Source organism: Leiobunum rupestre, chromosome 1, assembly GCF_980474605.1.
Source record: "Leiobunum rupestre chromosome 1, qqLeiRupe1.1.hap1, whole genome shotgun sequence".
Classification (NCBI taxonomy): domain Eukaryota; kingdom Metazoa; phylum Arthropoda; class Arachnida; order Opiliones; family Sclerosomatidae; genus Leiobunum; species Leiobunum rupestre.
In genome coordinates this window covers 85,397,730-85,412,633 of record NC_143384.1, presented here as the reverse complement: position 1 = coordinate 85,412,633, position 14,904 = coordinate 85,397,730, and the positions used below count along the sequence as shown (strand labels likewise).

Sequence of the window (14,904 nt, the reverse complement as noted above, 5' to 3'; positions counted from 1 at the left end):
AATTGCCATGCCCGGAAGGGACTCGAACACATGAAGTTCTACGCCTCCACCACCGAGCCGAACGCTTTAGCGCTCACGGCCACGGTGATTTACTGCCGTGACTATTTAAAAGTTTTAGCGGTAGAATAATATCAAAAGCGCTAACTTCTAAGTTAAACTATTGATGATCATATTTGTCGCTATTTAGGTAAGCTAATACAATTTTAAATATAATATTCCTCCATTAAAAACTGAAATTTATATTTTAATTCATCATAAATAGAACAGTATTTTCCCGGCATTATTATAGTGAGGAAAAGCGCGCAATTTTCAAATTGGACTGATTGACGATTGTCGTGACATCTATAGACATTACCTTATGGCGTTTTCCATTGGGACTGCTCCGAGCGTGATCCGGATTTGCCTTCTACGTCATCGCTCTACCACGGAAAACTCCGCTAGGTGCTCGGAGGACTAGACTTCCAGCCCTCCCAATGGAATACGAATTTTTCTCGGAGTCACTTTGCTTAAAAATTGCTCTTTTTGGGTTGCCCCGTCCCTCGAGTTGGGGCAGCTCGGATCAATCCGCGAGGGAGCAACAGTGCCAATGGAAGACGTGCCTCCTTTTTGGAGTTGCCCTTTTTGTCCCAATGGAACACGTTTTATATTTAGGAGCGCTCCAGGAGCGCTCAGAGGACTCCAATGGAAAACGCCATTACAGTCTACGGGGAGGGTGATGAAAAAACCGGTTTTGGGAGAATGAAATTGCTGTGGTAGAGCGCTTGCTCGTCGGTTGTTTGTACGATAATGGCGGTGCACAGTAAACGTTTCTAAAAAGAGTGTATATTTACAGAAGATTATTAATATTGTTAAAGTTCATAAATTTCACAATTCATATAAAATTATAAATCATATAAATCATAATTCATAACTCATATAAAACATAATTCATAACTCATATAAATCATAATTCATAACTCATATAAAACATAATTCATAACTCATATAAAACATAATTCATAACTCATATAAATCATAATTCATAACTCATATAAATCATAATTCCAAAGTCATAAACCATAACTCATAAAAATCATAATTCATAACTTATAATTCATATAACTAATATAAAACATAATTAATTTAAAACGTTATTCACTTAATTATATCTCAAAACGCATATAACCCACATAACTCATAATTCATATAACTCATTTAACTCTTAACTCAAGTAATTCAAATAACTGATATTACGCATGTTACTTATATTAGTCATATTATTCATAACTCATGTACCTCATGAATAATATGAGTTATATAACTCATGTAACTCATAAATAGAGTTATAACTCATGTAACTCATGAGTAATGAGTTATATAACTCATGTAACTCACATAACTCATAACTCATATTCATATAATTTATATAACTCATTACACATAACACGTGACACAACACAATATAATATTAAGTACTAATGTTTTGAAGTGTTTTGAACTGTTAATTATCTGATGTGTAAACTATTTAAAAGTCTAAAAATTATAAGCTCAAAGTAGTTAAATATCGTCCTTAAAAAAATCTAATTAAAAGAAATTAAAAGCAATATTATAGTAATTATTGATGAAATTCGTTGAATTTATAAGCAGCGGACGCGAACATCCTAAGACGCGCCAAAATCGCCATGTGATCTCCGATATGAGATATTGAACGATACCGTACCGGGCTGCAGTGCGCGCCGCCTACGCGTAAGCAATGTTTCGTATCGTAGTCATTGGGCGTAGGTGCGTTTGTTCGAACTTCATCGGTTATATTATTACCGGCACCAGATAAAAAAAATCAGATAGCCGTAGGTCAGATAAAAAAAGGGTATAGGTAACCAGAGAAATCAGGTGGTTTATCGGAAATGTATCTGATATGAGAAGTAACAAGACGTACGACGGTCGGAATACACACAATCCTTCTAATGTGTTAAGTTTGTTTGAGCTATTCACAGCAACCTGCAACGCCGGTATCGCAACCAAAATATATCCACGGTCACACATATAAACATATTTACACTTATTTGTTACTTCTAGTCATACTTTGAAAGCATCGAAAATATCTTCGATCAGTGTCACTTTTATTTTTTACTTCTGATCACACTTATTTGTTACTACTAGTCCGCCGTTGAGTGTCACACTTATTTCTTCTAGTAACTTATTAGTTACTTCTGATCACACTTATTTTTTCTAGTAACTTATTAGTTACTTCTGATCACATTTATTAGTTACTTTTGATCACACTTATTTGTTACTTCTGGTCATACGCCGAAGACTAGGCCGATCAGTGTCATACTTAATTGTTACTTCTGCTCAAAGTGCGGCCCACTCTGAACGGCCTTGTAAAACGCCAGAGGGAAACGGGCGCGTAGACCTCTATAAACACGCGGATTTATAATGTGGGAAATTGCGGGGGTCCGTATACGCTACCCAAAAAACCTTACTTAGAATTAAATTTAAGGAACGTATTTGCAATTCTAGGTTAAGTGTAAACCACAGCTATTCAAAAATATAACTTTCATGAAAATCGGAATTAAATTAAGGAACGTTATGTCAACTTTCAGGCGGAAATATAAAACCACGAACATTGGGGTCCGGTAAATAACCCCGAAAACTATACTTAAATTTAATATTTACTGATATAACCGAAGTTGTAGTTCAACTGAATCCTTACCTACCCAATAATATTTTTTTAACGTTATCGGACTTAATTTTAAAGAAAATATCTACCACATAAAGGAAATCACCGAAAATAGTAAATTGGGCAAATGCCCAACTTCTTGGACTCCGATTTGAAAACTTTATGAAAGGCTATCAATGGCGATGTTTGTACATTCGAACGAGATATCATTGACTCTTCTAGCCCTAACCGTTGAAGAGGTATGCGTGACACGGCGGCATCGGCGGCATCGGCAACGGCTACACTGTACGTGAGACTAATACACACAAATCCTTTGGATTGTGTGTAAAAACCGGTTGAATTATTCAGATAATCGTTCGAAACAGTATGTCTCACAAGTGTCAGTTTGAAATTCCCTCTTTCTCGCTCATCTTTTGCCTGGTCGCGAATTATGACACTTTTCCCAATTTTGTTTTTGCGACGTTCAGCGAGACTCAGCGGACTTAGCGCTGATCGTTGATTTTACTGTATACATTTATTCACTTCCGGTTTCTAAATTACGTTGTTCAACGAAGTCAGAGGGCGGAAGAGTAGGTTTTTTTCCGTTGAACATCGGTTGCGTGACGTCATTCGACAGTGAAAGGTAGCAGACGCGATTAAGTTAAAAAGTCAACGGAAAACGAAAAGCGTTCAACAACGTTGTCAGAAGAACTCAACGATAACTCAACGGATTTCTTACTGTTGAGTTTCTTTGAACGTAGCCTTTGTATATGTAAAATATTGTAAAAACATATTTTAAAACGTAATCAGCCAGAACCGTGAAAAGCCCAGTTACATTAGTCGAATTTTTCCCATTACTGACCATAGTCTTAAATTTTTATCTACTTCCAAACATTTAAATGTTATGCCTCTTTTGGGAAATAAAACAAAAATCGACTAATTGCACAATGTAAATGGTGTCTGATCTCCAAAGTATAATTTGCCTTGGGGCCAATGTTAATAAATTTTAGACAATAAAAGATTGCCTCGAAACGCTATGGTTGCTTAAGGCCTGTGGTTGGTAACTTCGTCGCTAACGGAAATCGTGACGTCACTGAGATGAGATAATATTGAAAATCAATGGGATTTCAATTTGGTGACGTCAGTAGCAGACGAATTTTTGAAGCAATCCAAAATTTCTTTCAAACCGTTCCTCGATCGAGACCCCGTTGACTTGGGGCAACTTTTATTTATTGGGATCAGTGGTGTCCACAGAAATTCACCAATTTTGAAGTGGTGCAGGGGCGTAGGAACCAGGGGGGAAAAGGGGGCAATGCCCCTCCCTAGACTTTTGCTGGGAGGGGCAACTAATGTTATTGCCCCCTCCAACTTTTTGGTCAGTAGAAATCTTCACAAGTCTCAAATTCTCATTTTTAAAGCATAAAAAGCTTATAGAACCTCAACTGTGTTTAAATTTCAGTCTTTTCCCGCCAATTTACATAGTAATAAAAGGTACACATGCATTCGGAGAAGCTACACTCGATTAAAAATTCAAAACAATTCTCCAGACCCCTTTTGGTTTCTCTTTGCCCCCTCCAACATCTCAAACGTTCCTACGCCCCTGAAGTGGTGTCTAAGTATGTGAATGTTAAGAGGGGGGGGGGGTGAAACTTAAATACAGTCAAAGGTAGGCCCAAGGAAACCGCTCCCTTGTCGACGCCACTGATTGGGATAATAAAAACTACATTAAATATATTCGATAGTCAAAATTAGTAGCGATAATTAAAAAAATATATATTTCGGTAGAAAAACTAATATGAAATTTAAATGCATTTTCAGATTACTTGATAATTTTACTTAACGTGACAACTAAATTGCGGTAGTTTTTTCCACCATGAGTGGCGCCATCGTCGCCCATCGTGAAACATGAATACGTTTTCGCGATAAGTTTACTCTGGATTCGTCTCGAACGTTTCTCTCGGAATTTTATACTCACAAGCGCGACCAACATTTTTTGTCCAGTTCTATCTTTCAATTAGTTCCACCGTTGCCAGACGTAGTACACGTCGATAATTCGTTTCCCATTTTTAGGCCATACGATAATTTCAACTGCGTACAATATCGTGCTCTATTTTCGATAATTCAGTCAGAAGTTCCACAACGTTCGATAATTTTCCACTTTATAGGAAAAATGGTGGAAACTAATTTTTTTGAAGACATGTAAACAAGAATAACTTTTAATATTTATTTTCTATATATGTCAAACTTTTTAACAGACTCAATTCGATTGCGAGTTGATGGTTAAAAGTTTTGTTTCCTCATAAATATAACAAACATAAGATATATAATAATAGTAATCGGTCGTTCAATATAACGGCAAAAATTAAATTTAGCTCTAATTTTAAAGCGTTTTATAATTGTTTTATGGAATAAATAGTTTTTGGCACGTGGTACGATAATTTTATTTTAACGAAAAGGTAAGGGCATTTAGGAAGAGTACCGTTTTATTACGAAATATTAAAAATCCTTTGAAGATTCGATTTCAAATGTGTCTTTATATAGGTAACGAATTAGTCTATTTATGTAAATTTTGAAGTGGTGTTTACAATTTTACAAAATATACATTCAGATTAGTTCTCAAAACTGACGGGCTTAGATCTTCACGCGATATAAAACTTTTGCTCAATACGATATATATCCAACAATTCGTATTGACTTTCACTTCCGGCTTTTATAATTACCAAATTTTGGGGTTCTTCTATAACTTCATAGGCGTGTAAATGTTTAGAAAAACCTTCAACCACGTATATCGTTCCAGCCAGTATTAGCGACATATTTAGGTAGAAAATGAAATAATTTTCATGAAAGCTTTAATAGTGTTTCGTTCAGTTTCGTAGACTATCATACATTCCGTCGAATAATGCACATTTTCAAAAGTAGCCTTTGTAAATGAATAGATTTTTTCTGGAAATTCGTCATTCATAATTTGTTTTAAAGGGGGTGGTAAGTCACTTTTAAATAAAAAATTTCCAGCATTCGTATTTTGCAAACCAAATGTTTGTTCGTCTAACGTGTTGTAACACTGTAAATACTGGTGTCGACTGGCCAACATTTTCGTAATATTTACGCAGTTATTTGAAGATTTTGCAATTTTTTTTAAATAACTGTGTTTACTCTCGAATCGTATGCACGAAATTATTTTTAGTGGTCCGTACATGAGATACGCTTTCGCATAGTGAATTAAATAATGAAACTTGGGCGTCATAATTTCACTTCCTAAAACGCGAGAGACTGAACCTAAAAAACTTTCGATTAGATTTTGAAGTTTCGGTATGAAAGAGATGTGTAAATGTGTCGCGTATATAAAATCTACAATCTCCCTAATTTTAAGATATACATCCCAATGCAAATCATTTTCTTCTGGTAAGAATTCGAAACAAAGAAAAGGTAGCAGTCGAAATAGACAATAAATCTCACTAGCAGAACCTTTTAAGCTCCCGTCACCCGCTATTGCCGAACGAATTTGGATTTCTGGCCTACTACTCTCGGTTTTACCATATCGGAAGTTTTTTAAAATATTATTCAGTTTTTCGATATTCAAGTTTGTGTGAATAAACATATAGTTCAAAATGCGCTTTAAAATACTCGGCATAATTCCTTCTTTTAAGTCGTGCATGGGATCTGGTGGTAATTGTTGGGTAATATCGAAGCCATTTATCTTCATTAGGGGACTTTCGAATCGAACACCATAAATAGATTGGTCACACGGAACCCTTTCGATGCTCTGTAGATGGTATCTATGTCGAGCTAACGTTCTTAATTGCAGCTCATTTTCCTTGAGTTTACTTGAAATATCGTTCTTGGAAATCATACAGAATCGACATATTTTTCCGGAACTAAAGCACGCGTTGAGCCCGGCTATTTTAGCGAGTCCAAGGTTATCCCCTGTAAATATTGCCGCATTTCCGGTTAAATACATCGCTTGGTTATCAATGGTTACTCCCTCTCGCAACAAACAGTTAAGATCAAAAATAAGGGGTTCAAAGACGTCGTACCAGCCAACAAAATTAAATTTATATCACTTAATCTAGATCGGTATTTCGCCTGCAAGTTGAGCACTGAAAAATAAAAGGCTACTATTTTGTGTTTTCCACGTTTTGACCCAAGAGGGTTTGCAATTTCAAATTCATCGGTATAAATTTGCAATTGCAGCGTGTTTAGGTTGAAACTTGGGTTTTCCGCTATGATTCTTTTAGCGACAGATCCTTGAAGAAAATGTCCAATACACTGATCAGGTATTTTTTTTAAATCTTCGTGTTTACCTAACTGTTGATCCGAAGAATATAGTTTTTGAAGGACTTTAAGTATCGGAACATAATTAAAGTAGCTTTTTTCTATCTTGTCTAAAGATTCCGTAAACGGGCATTGTACTGGCTCTATTAATCCGTAGTTAGATTTGCAAAGTTTGTTAATTTTATAATTGGAATTTAAGCTTTCGAAAGCGGTTCCAACTTCGGTAGTTTTTGAAAATAATTCTTTCTCGTCAATAGTTATGGTTTTCGAACGAATAACGCTTAACACATTTTTCTTATTCATTAAAATAATATGTTCGCAAAATAATAATATATCATTGGTTAACGATTCCACAACACTTCGCGGTAGATGATGGGCTTCGCGATACTTCAGAATGATTTTCAGTAAGGTTTCACGAATTTCCGCGGGTTTTAATTGCCTTTCATTCCTAGTTCCCGAATCATCGTCACTCAATTCAGGTTCACTTTCATTTTCTATATCCATAGCGTTCTTTTCTTCGTGCGTAACACCAGGTGGATAGTTAACGTCCGAAAGAAACTGTTTATGTTTATATCTAACGTGTCGTTGATACGAGCTAATCTTTTGATATGACCTACCGCAGTTTTCCAGTCCACAAGTAATATTAAAATGTTTATCGTGAGAATGGCTGTTTTGCATGTGAGTTAACAGTGCCGTAAACCTTTTCGAGTAATACGTACATTTAACACAACTATATAATCCAGATGCTGCCATAATTTATTTCCACTTATTTTCATATAATTTAAATTTCAGTATTCTGACTCGCGCTTACTATCGTAAATTTCAGTACAATCTTAAAATTTTTATGTCTGCCTATTTTTCTTAGATGAAAAAACCTAGTTTTTTTCTTTTAACTACTCTATAAAGGCAGAGTACGAGAAAGGGGGTGAAGGAGAAACTGTAGAAGCGCCTTGGAAGAAACAGATATGGGAAAAAATGTAAATAAGCGAACTCCCCTCCACCTAAAAAAACCCCCAGATACGTCCGACACTTTTTTGCGCTTACGCAAGGTGGCGTGACCCCGTAACTACCACAAGCGGGGGAGCTGTTCTTTTTAGCATTTTTTTCTCCAAGTTACAAAGATCGGAATCAGGCTTGAGTAATAGAGCTCAAAACGACCGTTTATTTTCGATATACTCGACAATAGTTTATTAACAAAGCGAATAGTTCTTAATTCTTAAAAGAGGAGCCGGGTTCGATCCCAGCTTGTGGCACTGGGTGAAAACTCGGAACAACTCCTTCTGCGTTGAGTTTGCAAGTTCTCTCCCCACTGGTTTAAGGGGTTTTCCCCCGAGCTCTTCGGTTTCCCCTTCCATAAAAACTTGTTGAGGTTAACGGTAATAGTTAGTGTAGGGAGCTGTTGGCTCGATCACGTGGCATGCAGGGCTTGCCACCACCCTCCTACGCAGTGTAACCCGGCCACCTGAATTAAAAGGCTTCAAAAGTCGCTTGATGACTTAGGCCTAGGGTGGTGCCTTGGGTATTAGCCTAGCTGATTATTATTATTTAAATAACTGAAATATTCAATGGAAGATGAAGGCGTTTGGCTATTGTTGTGTTTGGGTGGAAGAAAAACCAAAGTTCGAGTGAAAGACAACAGCTATGGGGCATTTTTGGAAAAAATCAACACTGATGAATCTTTAATGGATTTTCGGGGGGCAGATTTTATCCATCAGGTAGGTGTTGTTATTTCTCACATATAATATATATTAGTTTTCTATGCCTTGACCATGGCCGCCATTTTGAGGGATAATTTTTAAGCTATGTGGACTAAAACAGTGTTGGGCATTTTCATCAAAGGGCCGCTCACCTCACACACCGCTCGCACTCGCTAGCTTAATATCCGCTCCCGCTCACTAATTTTTGAGCGGTAAAATTGACGCTAATCTTTTTCCGATCTTATTTGAGCGGTAATAAAAGCGCTCCTCTCTCCCCGCTCTTTTTGAGCGGTAATAAAAGCGCTCATCTCTTTCCGCTCTTTTTGAGCGGTAATAAAAGCGCTCGTCTCTTTCCGCTCTTTTTGAGCGGTAATAAAACGCTCCTCACTTTCCGCTCTTTTTTAAGCGGTAATAAAAGCGCTCCTCTCATTTTCTCTAAAAAGGAAATTTAACCGCTCAATTTTGCTCATAATAACAAAACCGCTCACAATGAGACGAGCGGTGCCCATCACTGGATTAAAATATCCCAAAGATTTTGCGGTCACTGTAAATTGATAAAGAAAATAGACCACGATGAAACTCGTATAGATAAAAATAAATACTCGAATTGATTTTTAACAGGTCTTCGATGACGATTTCGATGAATATGTTGATGTCGAAACCGATTGCAAATTCAATAATAAAACCAAAATAAAATTTATACGAAAGGTAAACGGGTATTATTTTTGTTTCAATTGGCTTAGTTATCATTTGTGAGGTTTTGAACTACACGTGTTATTGATATTTTACTACCCGATATCATTTCATATTTATTTTTTAAGAGTTAAAAAAATATTTGATTGAAGATCAGGAAAGCTAGGTTATTTCAAAATGTAAATAATTTTCCGTGATGGAAAAAGACTCAAGTTTTAGGATATGCTCAATATGGAATAAAATATCTTGCCAGTGGAGTAGCCAGAGGGGTTTCGGGTAACGCCCCCCCTTCCTTGAGCGTAGCTTTGACTTTACTAAATTATACTTCTACATCACGTAAACCCACCCATTGACAAACTTCTGGCAACGCCACTGTCTCGTGTCAGCGATAATTCAGTCTACCTATTTCAAATGAACGGTTTGATTAACATTTAGTCAATTCTATATCCAGCGCTTAACCGAGATAAGTGAAGTTCCCGAAGGAAAGAGGCAAAAGATTTCAGATACAAATCAAGAAATTGAAGGTGGACCAGACGTTACTTCTACTGCTACATGTAACAACGAATTGAATATTAACTTGAATAATAATGGAAGTATGGAAACTGCTTCTAATAATGATAAAGACCTGGGATTAATAGACTGGTGAGTTGTAAATCATAACATTTCTAAAGAGTAGCTCAGTCCGAGCAGAGAAGAGCAGTTGGAGTTGCTATGAAGCGTTGGTTTCAAATAATTCTGGTTTTCTAGTAAATGTAAAGTTTAATGTCAGGAACTTAATTACCTAATTTTTGAGTAAATTCTGGCAGAATGCAAAAACTAAGGAATTTCAATAAGCGAGTTTCGATAATCACAGTCAACATAACTTGGCAGCACAAAATCAAAATAACCCGGGTTTTTTAGGTTAAATTGTGTTTTTTATTTAACACGCGACAAAATTTCCGAAAATTGTTCGTACTAGCGGAAATCTAATAGTTCTCTACATTTACGATAGATGGTTGTGCGACTATTCAAACTTGCAAATTGGAAGTATTAATTGTTTCAAGACCTTTGAATATCCCAATATCTCAAAGTGTTTTTTATTTTATTAATACAGGGTTGCTGAAAATATAGCGCAAGCAGTTGTCACGTGTACTAGAGATGAATTTATAATGAAGTACAAGCTACCTGATGTTCCCGAGATTTTTAAAAATAAAGATGACTACAATGCACTTGATGTCGATGGGAAAAAAGAAATGAACGCTCTATTGATAAACATTTTGTTAAGTGATTGTATTAAAAAATTTGGACTGTGAGTTTGCCATTTGCAATTAACAAAGCAGTTTGGACTCTCCTACTGATGACTTTAATTAACTCTTTGTAGGTATCCGTATCACAAGATCATGGCGGCCAGATTAGTAATGGAATACCCACATTTAAAATCACAGCCTGGAGAAGGACTGGTAAAAAATTAAATTTACAATAATATTAGGCTGTTCTAACAAGGCGTCCGACACTTTAAACAAATCATAATAGTTTTTCTCTACCAGAGTTTCTAGGCAATTTAATTTTAGAGAAAAAAAACCTAGTGTACATAATTTTGAGGAATGTAAAACACTTCAACGTATTTTAGTTCCTCTTAAATCAAATAAGGGTCTTAACCCAGTGTGCAACCCCATTTATTTACTGAAAAATTCAAATGTGTAGTTTTTATTCAAGGTTTTTGAAATTGCTCCGATACGGATTTGAAGAAAAATAATAATAATTTAATTTTCTATTAGGAAATCTGGCACCATAAATTGGTTACCAAGTTTAAAAATTTTCGAAAACCTTTGGGTAAAATAGCTGTCGTAGCAGCGCACAAAAAGAAATTTGGGAAAGATTCCTACAAAGATCCATCTGCAACTGCAGTTGAGAACATATCTATTGTTAATGTTGTGAGAGTTGAGGTATTTTTTGCTATTAAAACTCTTGGTTCGGCAATCATCTAACTAACCATTCCTGTATAGCCTGTAGTGTTTGATGAAGAATTTGAAGATGAAGAAAGTATTCAGATGCACAAATCACAGATGGTCGTGGAGATGAAAAGCTACGAGATAGATTGGGTACTAATAGACACTAAAATGGATAAGACGATAGCTGACAGGAGAAAAATTATAAAAGATCAAAGCTTAACAGTGGTGTTGAAAGAGTATCCAGCTCTTTCAGATGCAAGACAAGTAGAAAATTTACCTTGACACTTCATAATATTATATAATTAAATATTTATTTCCAATAGATGTTTCTTGAATTTGAAAGAATTACAAAAGTAAAAATTGAAGTACAACTAGAAGAGTCATTGCGAAAATGCTCGGCTAAAATCTGGTCATTGGCGAAAAAAAACGTAACCACCTTAAAAGCGAAAATATTAGACGAACTAAAAAATCTTAGTCCAGAAATATGGCAAGGTAGCTGCCAACATTAAACCACTTAATACTATAAATTCTAATTTTAAACGTTTTTAGGTGCCAAGGATTGGTTTTCGCTATTATTATTGCCTGCCCTTTTTAACGAAAACCACGAGAGGTTTTTTTACGCAAAGACCGACCTTTCGAGAGTATCTAAAATGCCTGTAATCGTGTATAGTAGCCCGAAATTTTTTTGTGACCACTATGAGGTATTTGTCGATCAAGTTAAAGTGACCGAAGCGTCAACCTTCCAAATGGCCATGAGCAGCTTGATCGCTGCATACTGGATATTTAATATAGAATATTCCGCGGTTTTGTTTAAAACGTTAAGCCTAATTGAGTCTTGTTTTTTGGGATTAAAGCATACTAAATGTGCAGTAAAGGTAAAAAAAATTACCACTGAATTGCAGAAATAAATGTTTTAATATTTGTATTTTGACTCACTTTTTGAATAAGTATTTTTAATTGGTTTCTTTACACTGAAATTCAAACTTTAGACCCTTTACCAGAACTATTTCGAAAAATAACATACCATTAACCGACCCTAAACGGTGTTAAACTAGTCCTTATAGGGTATTGAATTACACCTTAGACGACTGGTCTTTGTACCATTAACTGACCCTAAACGGTGTAAAACTACTAATTATGGGGTGTTGAATTACACCTTAGACGACTGGTCTTTGTACCATTAACCGACCCTAACGGTGTAAACCTACTCCTTATAGGGTGTTGAATTACACCTTAGACGACTGGTGTTTGTACCATTAACCGGCCCTAAACGGTGTAAAACTACTCCTTATATGGTGTAGAATGACACCATAGATGACTGGTATTTGTACCATTAACCGACCCTAAATGGTGTAAAACTACTCCTTATAGGGTGTTGAATTACACCTTAGACGACTGGTCTTTGTACCATTAACCGACCCTAAACGGTGTTAAACTAGTCCTTATAGGGTATTGAATTACACCTTAGACGACTGGTCTTTGTACCATTAACCGAACCTAAACGGTGTAAAACTACTAATTATGGGGTGTTGAATTACACCTTAGACGACTGGTCTTTGTACCATTAACCGAACCTAAACGGTGTTAAACTACTCCTTATAGGGTGTTGAATTACACCTTAGACGACTGGTGTTTATACCATTAACCGGCCCTAAACGGTGTAAAACTACTAATTATGGGGTGTTGAATTACACCTTAGACGACTGGTATTTGTACCATTAACCGACCAAAAACGGTGTAAAACTACTCCTTATAGGGTGTTGAATTACACCTTAGACGACTGGTCTTTGTACCATTAACCGGCCCTAAACGGTGTAAAACTACTAATTATGGGGTGTTGAATTACACCTTAGACGACTGGTGTTTGTACCATTAACTGACCATAAACGGTGTAAAACTACTACTTATAGGGTGTTGAATTGCACCTTAGACGACTGGTGTTTATACCATTAACCGGCCCTAAACGGTGTAAAACTACTCCTTATAGGGTGTTGTATTAAACCTTAGACGGTTTACTGTGCGGTGTGTATTTGAACCATTCGCTAACTATGGTTTCTATTAAAACCGTTTAGGGAGTGAATTTCTGACAAAACCGAAATACCCCTAAAGGGTTTATAATCAAACCGTTTTTTTTTACTGTGTATACACAATAATAAAATTTGGGGGGAAAACAGATATTATGGTTCTTTTGATTAGTAGGATAGTTAGGCCATCACTATTACTAGTTGTTATTTTTACTTTTAAGCGGGGGATAACATGCACAATAGGTATAAAATTGAAACACTCTGACTAACTGGTTAATTAAAAGTTTTTCTTACGATTCTCAATAGGATCAGCGGGGGGAAATAAAATAAACAATGTACACTAAACTCTAATAACTACAATTAAAATAAAACACTACAATTATGGCTGACTACAATTAATTCTAAAAACTCCAAAACTTGACAAAAATACTACAGCGAGGGGAAAAACACGAACGGCAAAATCTATTCTTAACAGTACAACGATACAAAGTGGATACGAGCTCTCGAACTCGGGGGGTCTATTTTAACCTTTCCTTGGACAATAGCGAGGGACTGCACCTTTCTTAGACATTTTCTCTCTACGTTTAAACAGTTATTTCAGACTTGACCCTGGGTATTCTACGGGGGGGGGGGGAATGAAATTTGGTACTTATCACTAGATTTTCTTCGTGGCTGCTCTTCGTTTACGGGATTCCAGGCTAAACTTCTGGGTTATGACTTCCGGATTACGCAAGACACACGCACACGCGTTTTCTTGAAGGGGCTCGATTGGGGATTTCTTGTTTCGCGATGACAGTTCCAAACTGTCCGTTCGTCTCGATTACGGTACGGGAGTCCGGATGACGACGACGAACTTCTTACAAGCGGCGTAGGTACTTCGGGTTTCGATCTAGAACTTCTGGTTAGGCGAGGGATCGGATCTCATATCGTCGGATGCTGACTCTCGGAATCATCGGAAGATCGGTGATCATCGGCGAATTAATTCGTTCGAGGGGACTCATGAAACGGCTCTGGTTGACTATTCGGAGATTCAGTTCCATCAGTGGTTGATTTTGGGGTATTGTAGGGTCTGATGGGCGACCGCGCATGGATTTAGCGGACGGTCATTCCGGACTTGGGCTCCGGAATTTCATCTAGGATCCAGGAGTGATCGCTGTCTTGTCGAGAATCCAATCTTCTGTCTTTTTGGAGCTCCGTCTCCTGGTTTTGTTCCGATTATTGGGGGGCGGGGTTGAAACAAAAATCAACTGGTGACCTCCCATTTTACTTAGGTCATTGGTGTATTTAAGACTCGTGTCTAGTCATGCGGTGGTGACGTTGTCCGATTTAAGAATGGTCGCTTTGGATTGCGGGGGGGGGGGGGAATGCCAAAGAGTCTCGAGGTTCCCGATTTTCTGTCTCCAAGCTGAAACGTCCGGGCGCCCTCTTGACCCTCTGGCGACGGCCTTGGAAAACGAGCGCTTTTTCTTGAGTTATCACTACCTGGTAGTGGGCCAGAGGCTCGCGAACATGATAAGTTTTACATGGGATCGCTGTTAGCTGAGGGGACACTATTGGTCTAGTTCGGAAAGTTTTAGGGAAAACCTGGGCTGGGATGGCTCGGAAGGTATTGCACCACGGTAATACGACGAGGGGAAATACGCCAATTA

General features: G+C 37.0%; 1 protein-coding gene across 1 annotated transcript; it reads right to left on the bottom strand.

Annotated features, from left to right (window-relative positions):
* Positions 1-6,613: 6,613 nt before the first annotated feature.
* Positions 6,614-7,663, bottom strand: LOC149968641 (uncharacterized). Its single transcript, XM_090168279.1, has one exon. The coding sequence runs from the start codon at positions 7,661-7,663 to the stop codon at positions 6,614-6,616; it is 1,050 nt and encodes a 349-aa protein (XP_090024405.1).
* Positions 7,664-14,904: the final 7,241 nt, after the last annotated feature.

What these genes read in the sequence shown, in the direction of transcription:
- LOC149968641 (XM_090168279.1), bottom strand. Translation starts at nt 7,663, where the DNA reads ATGGCAGCATCTGGATTATATAGTTGTGTTAAATGTACGTATTACTCG.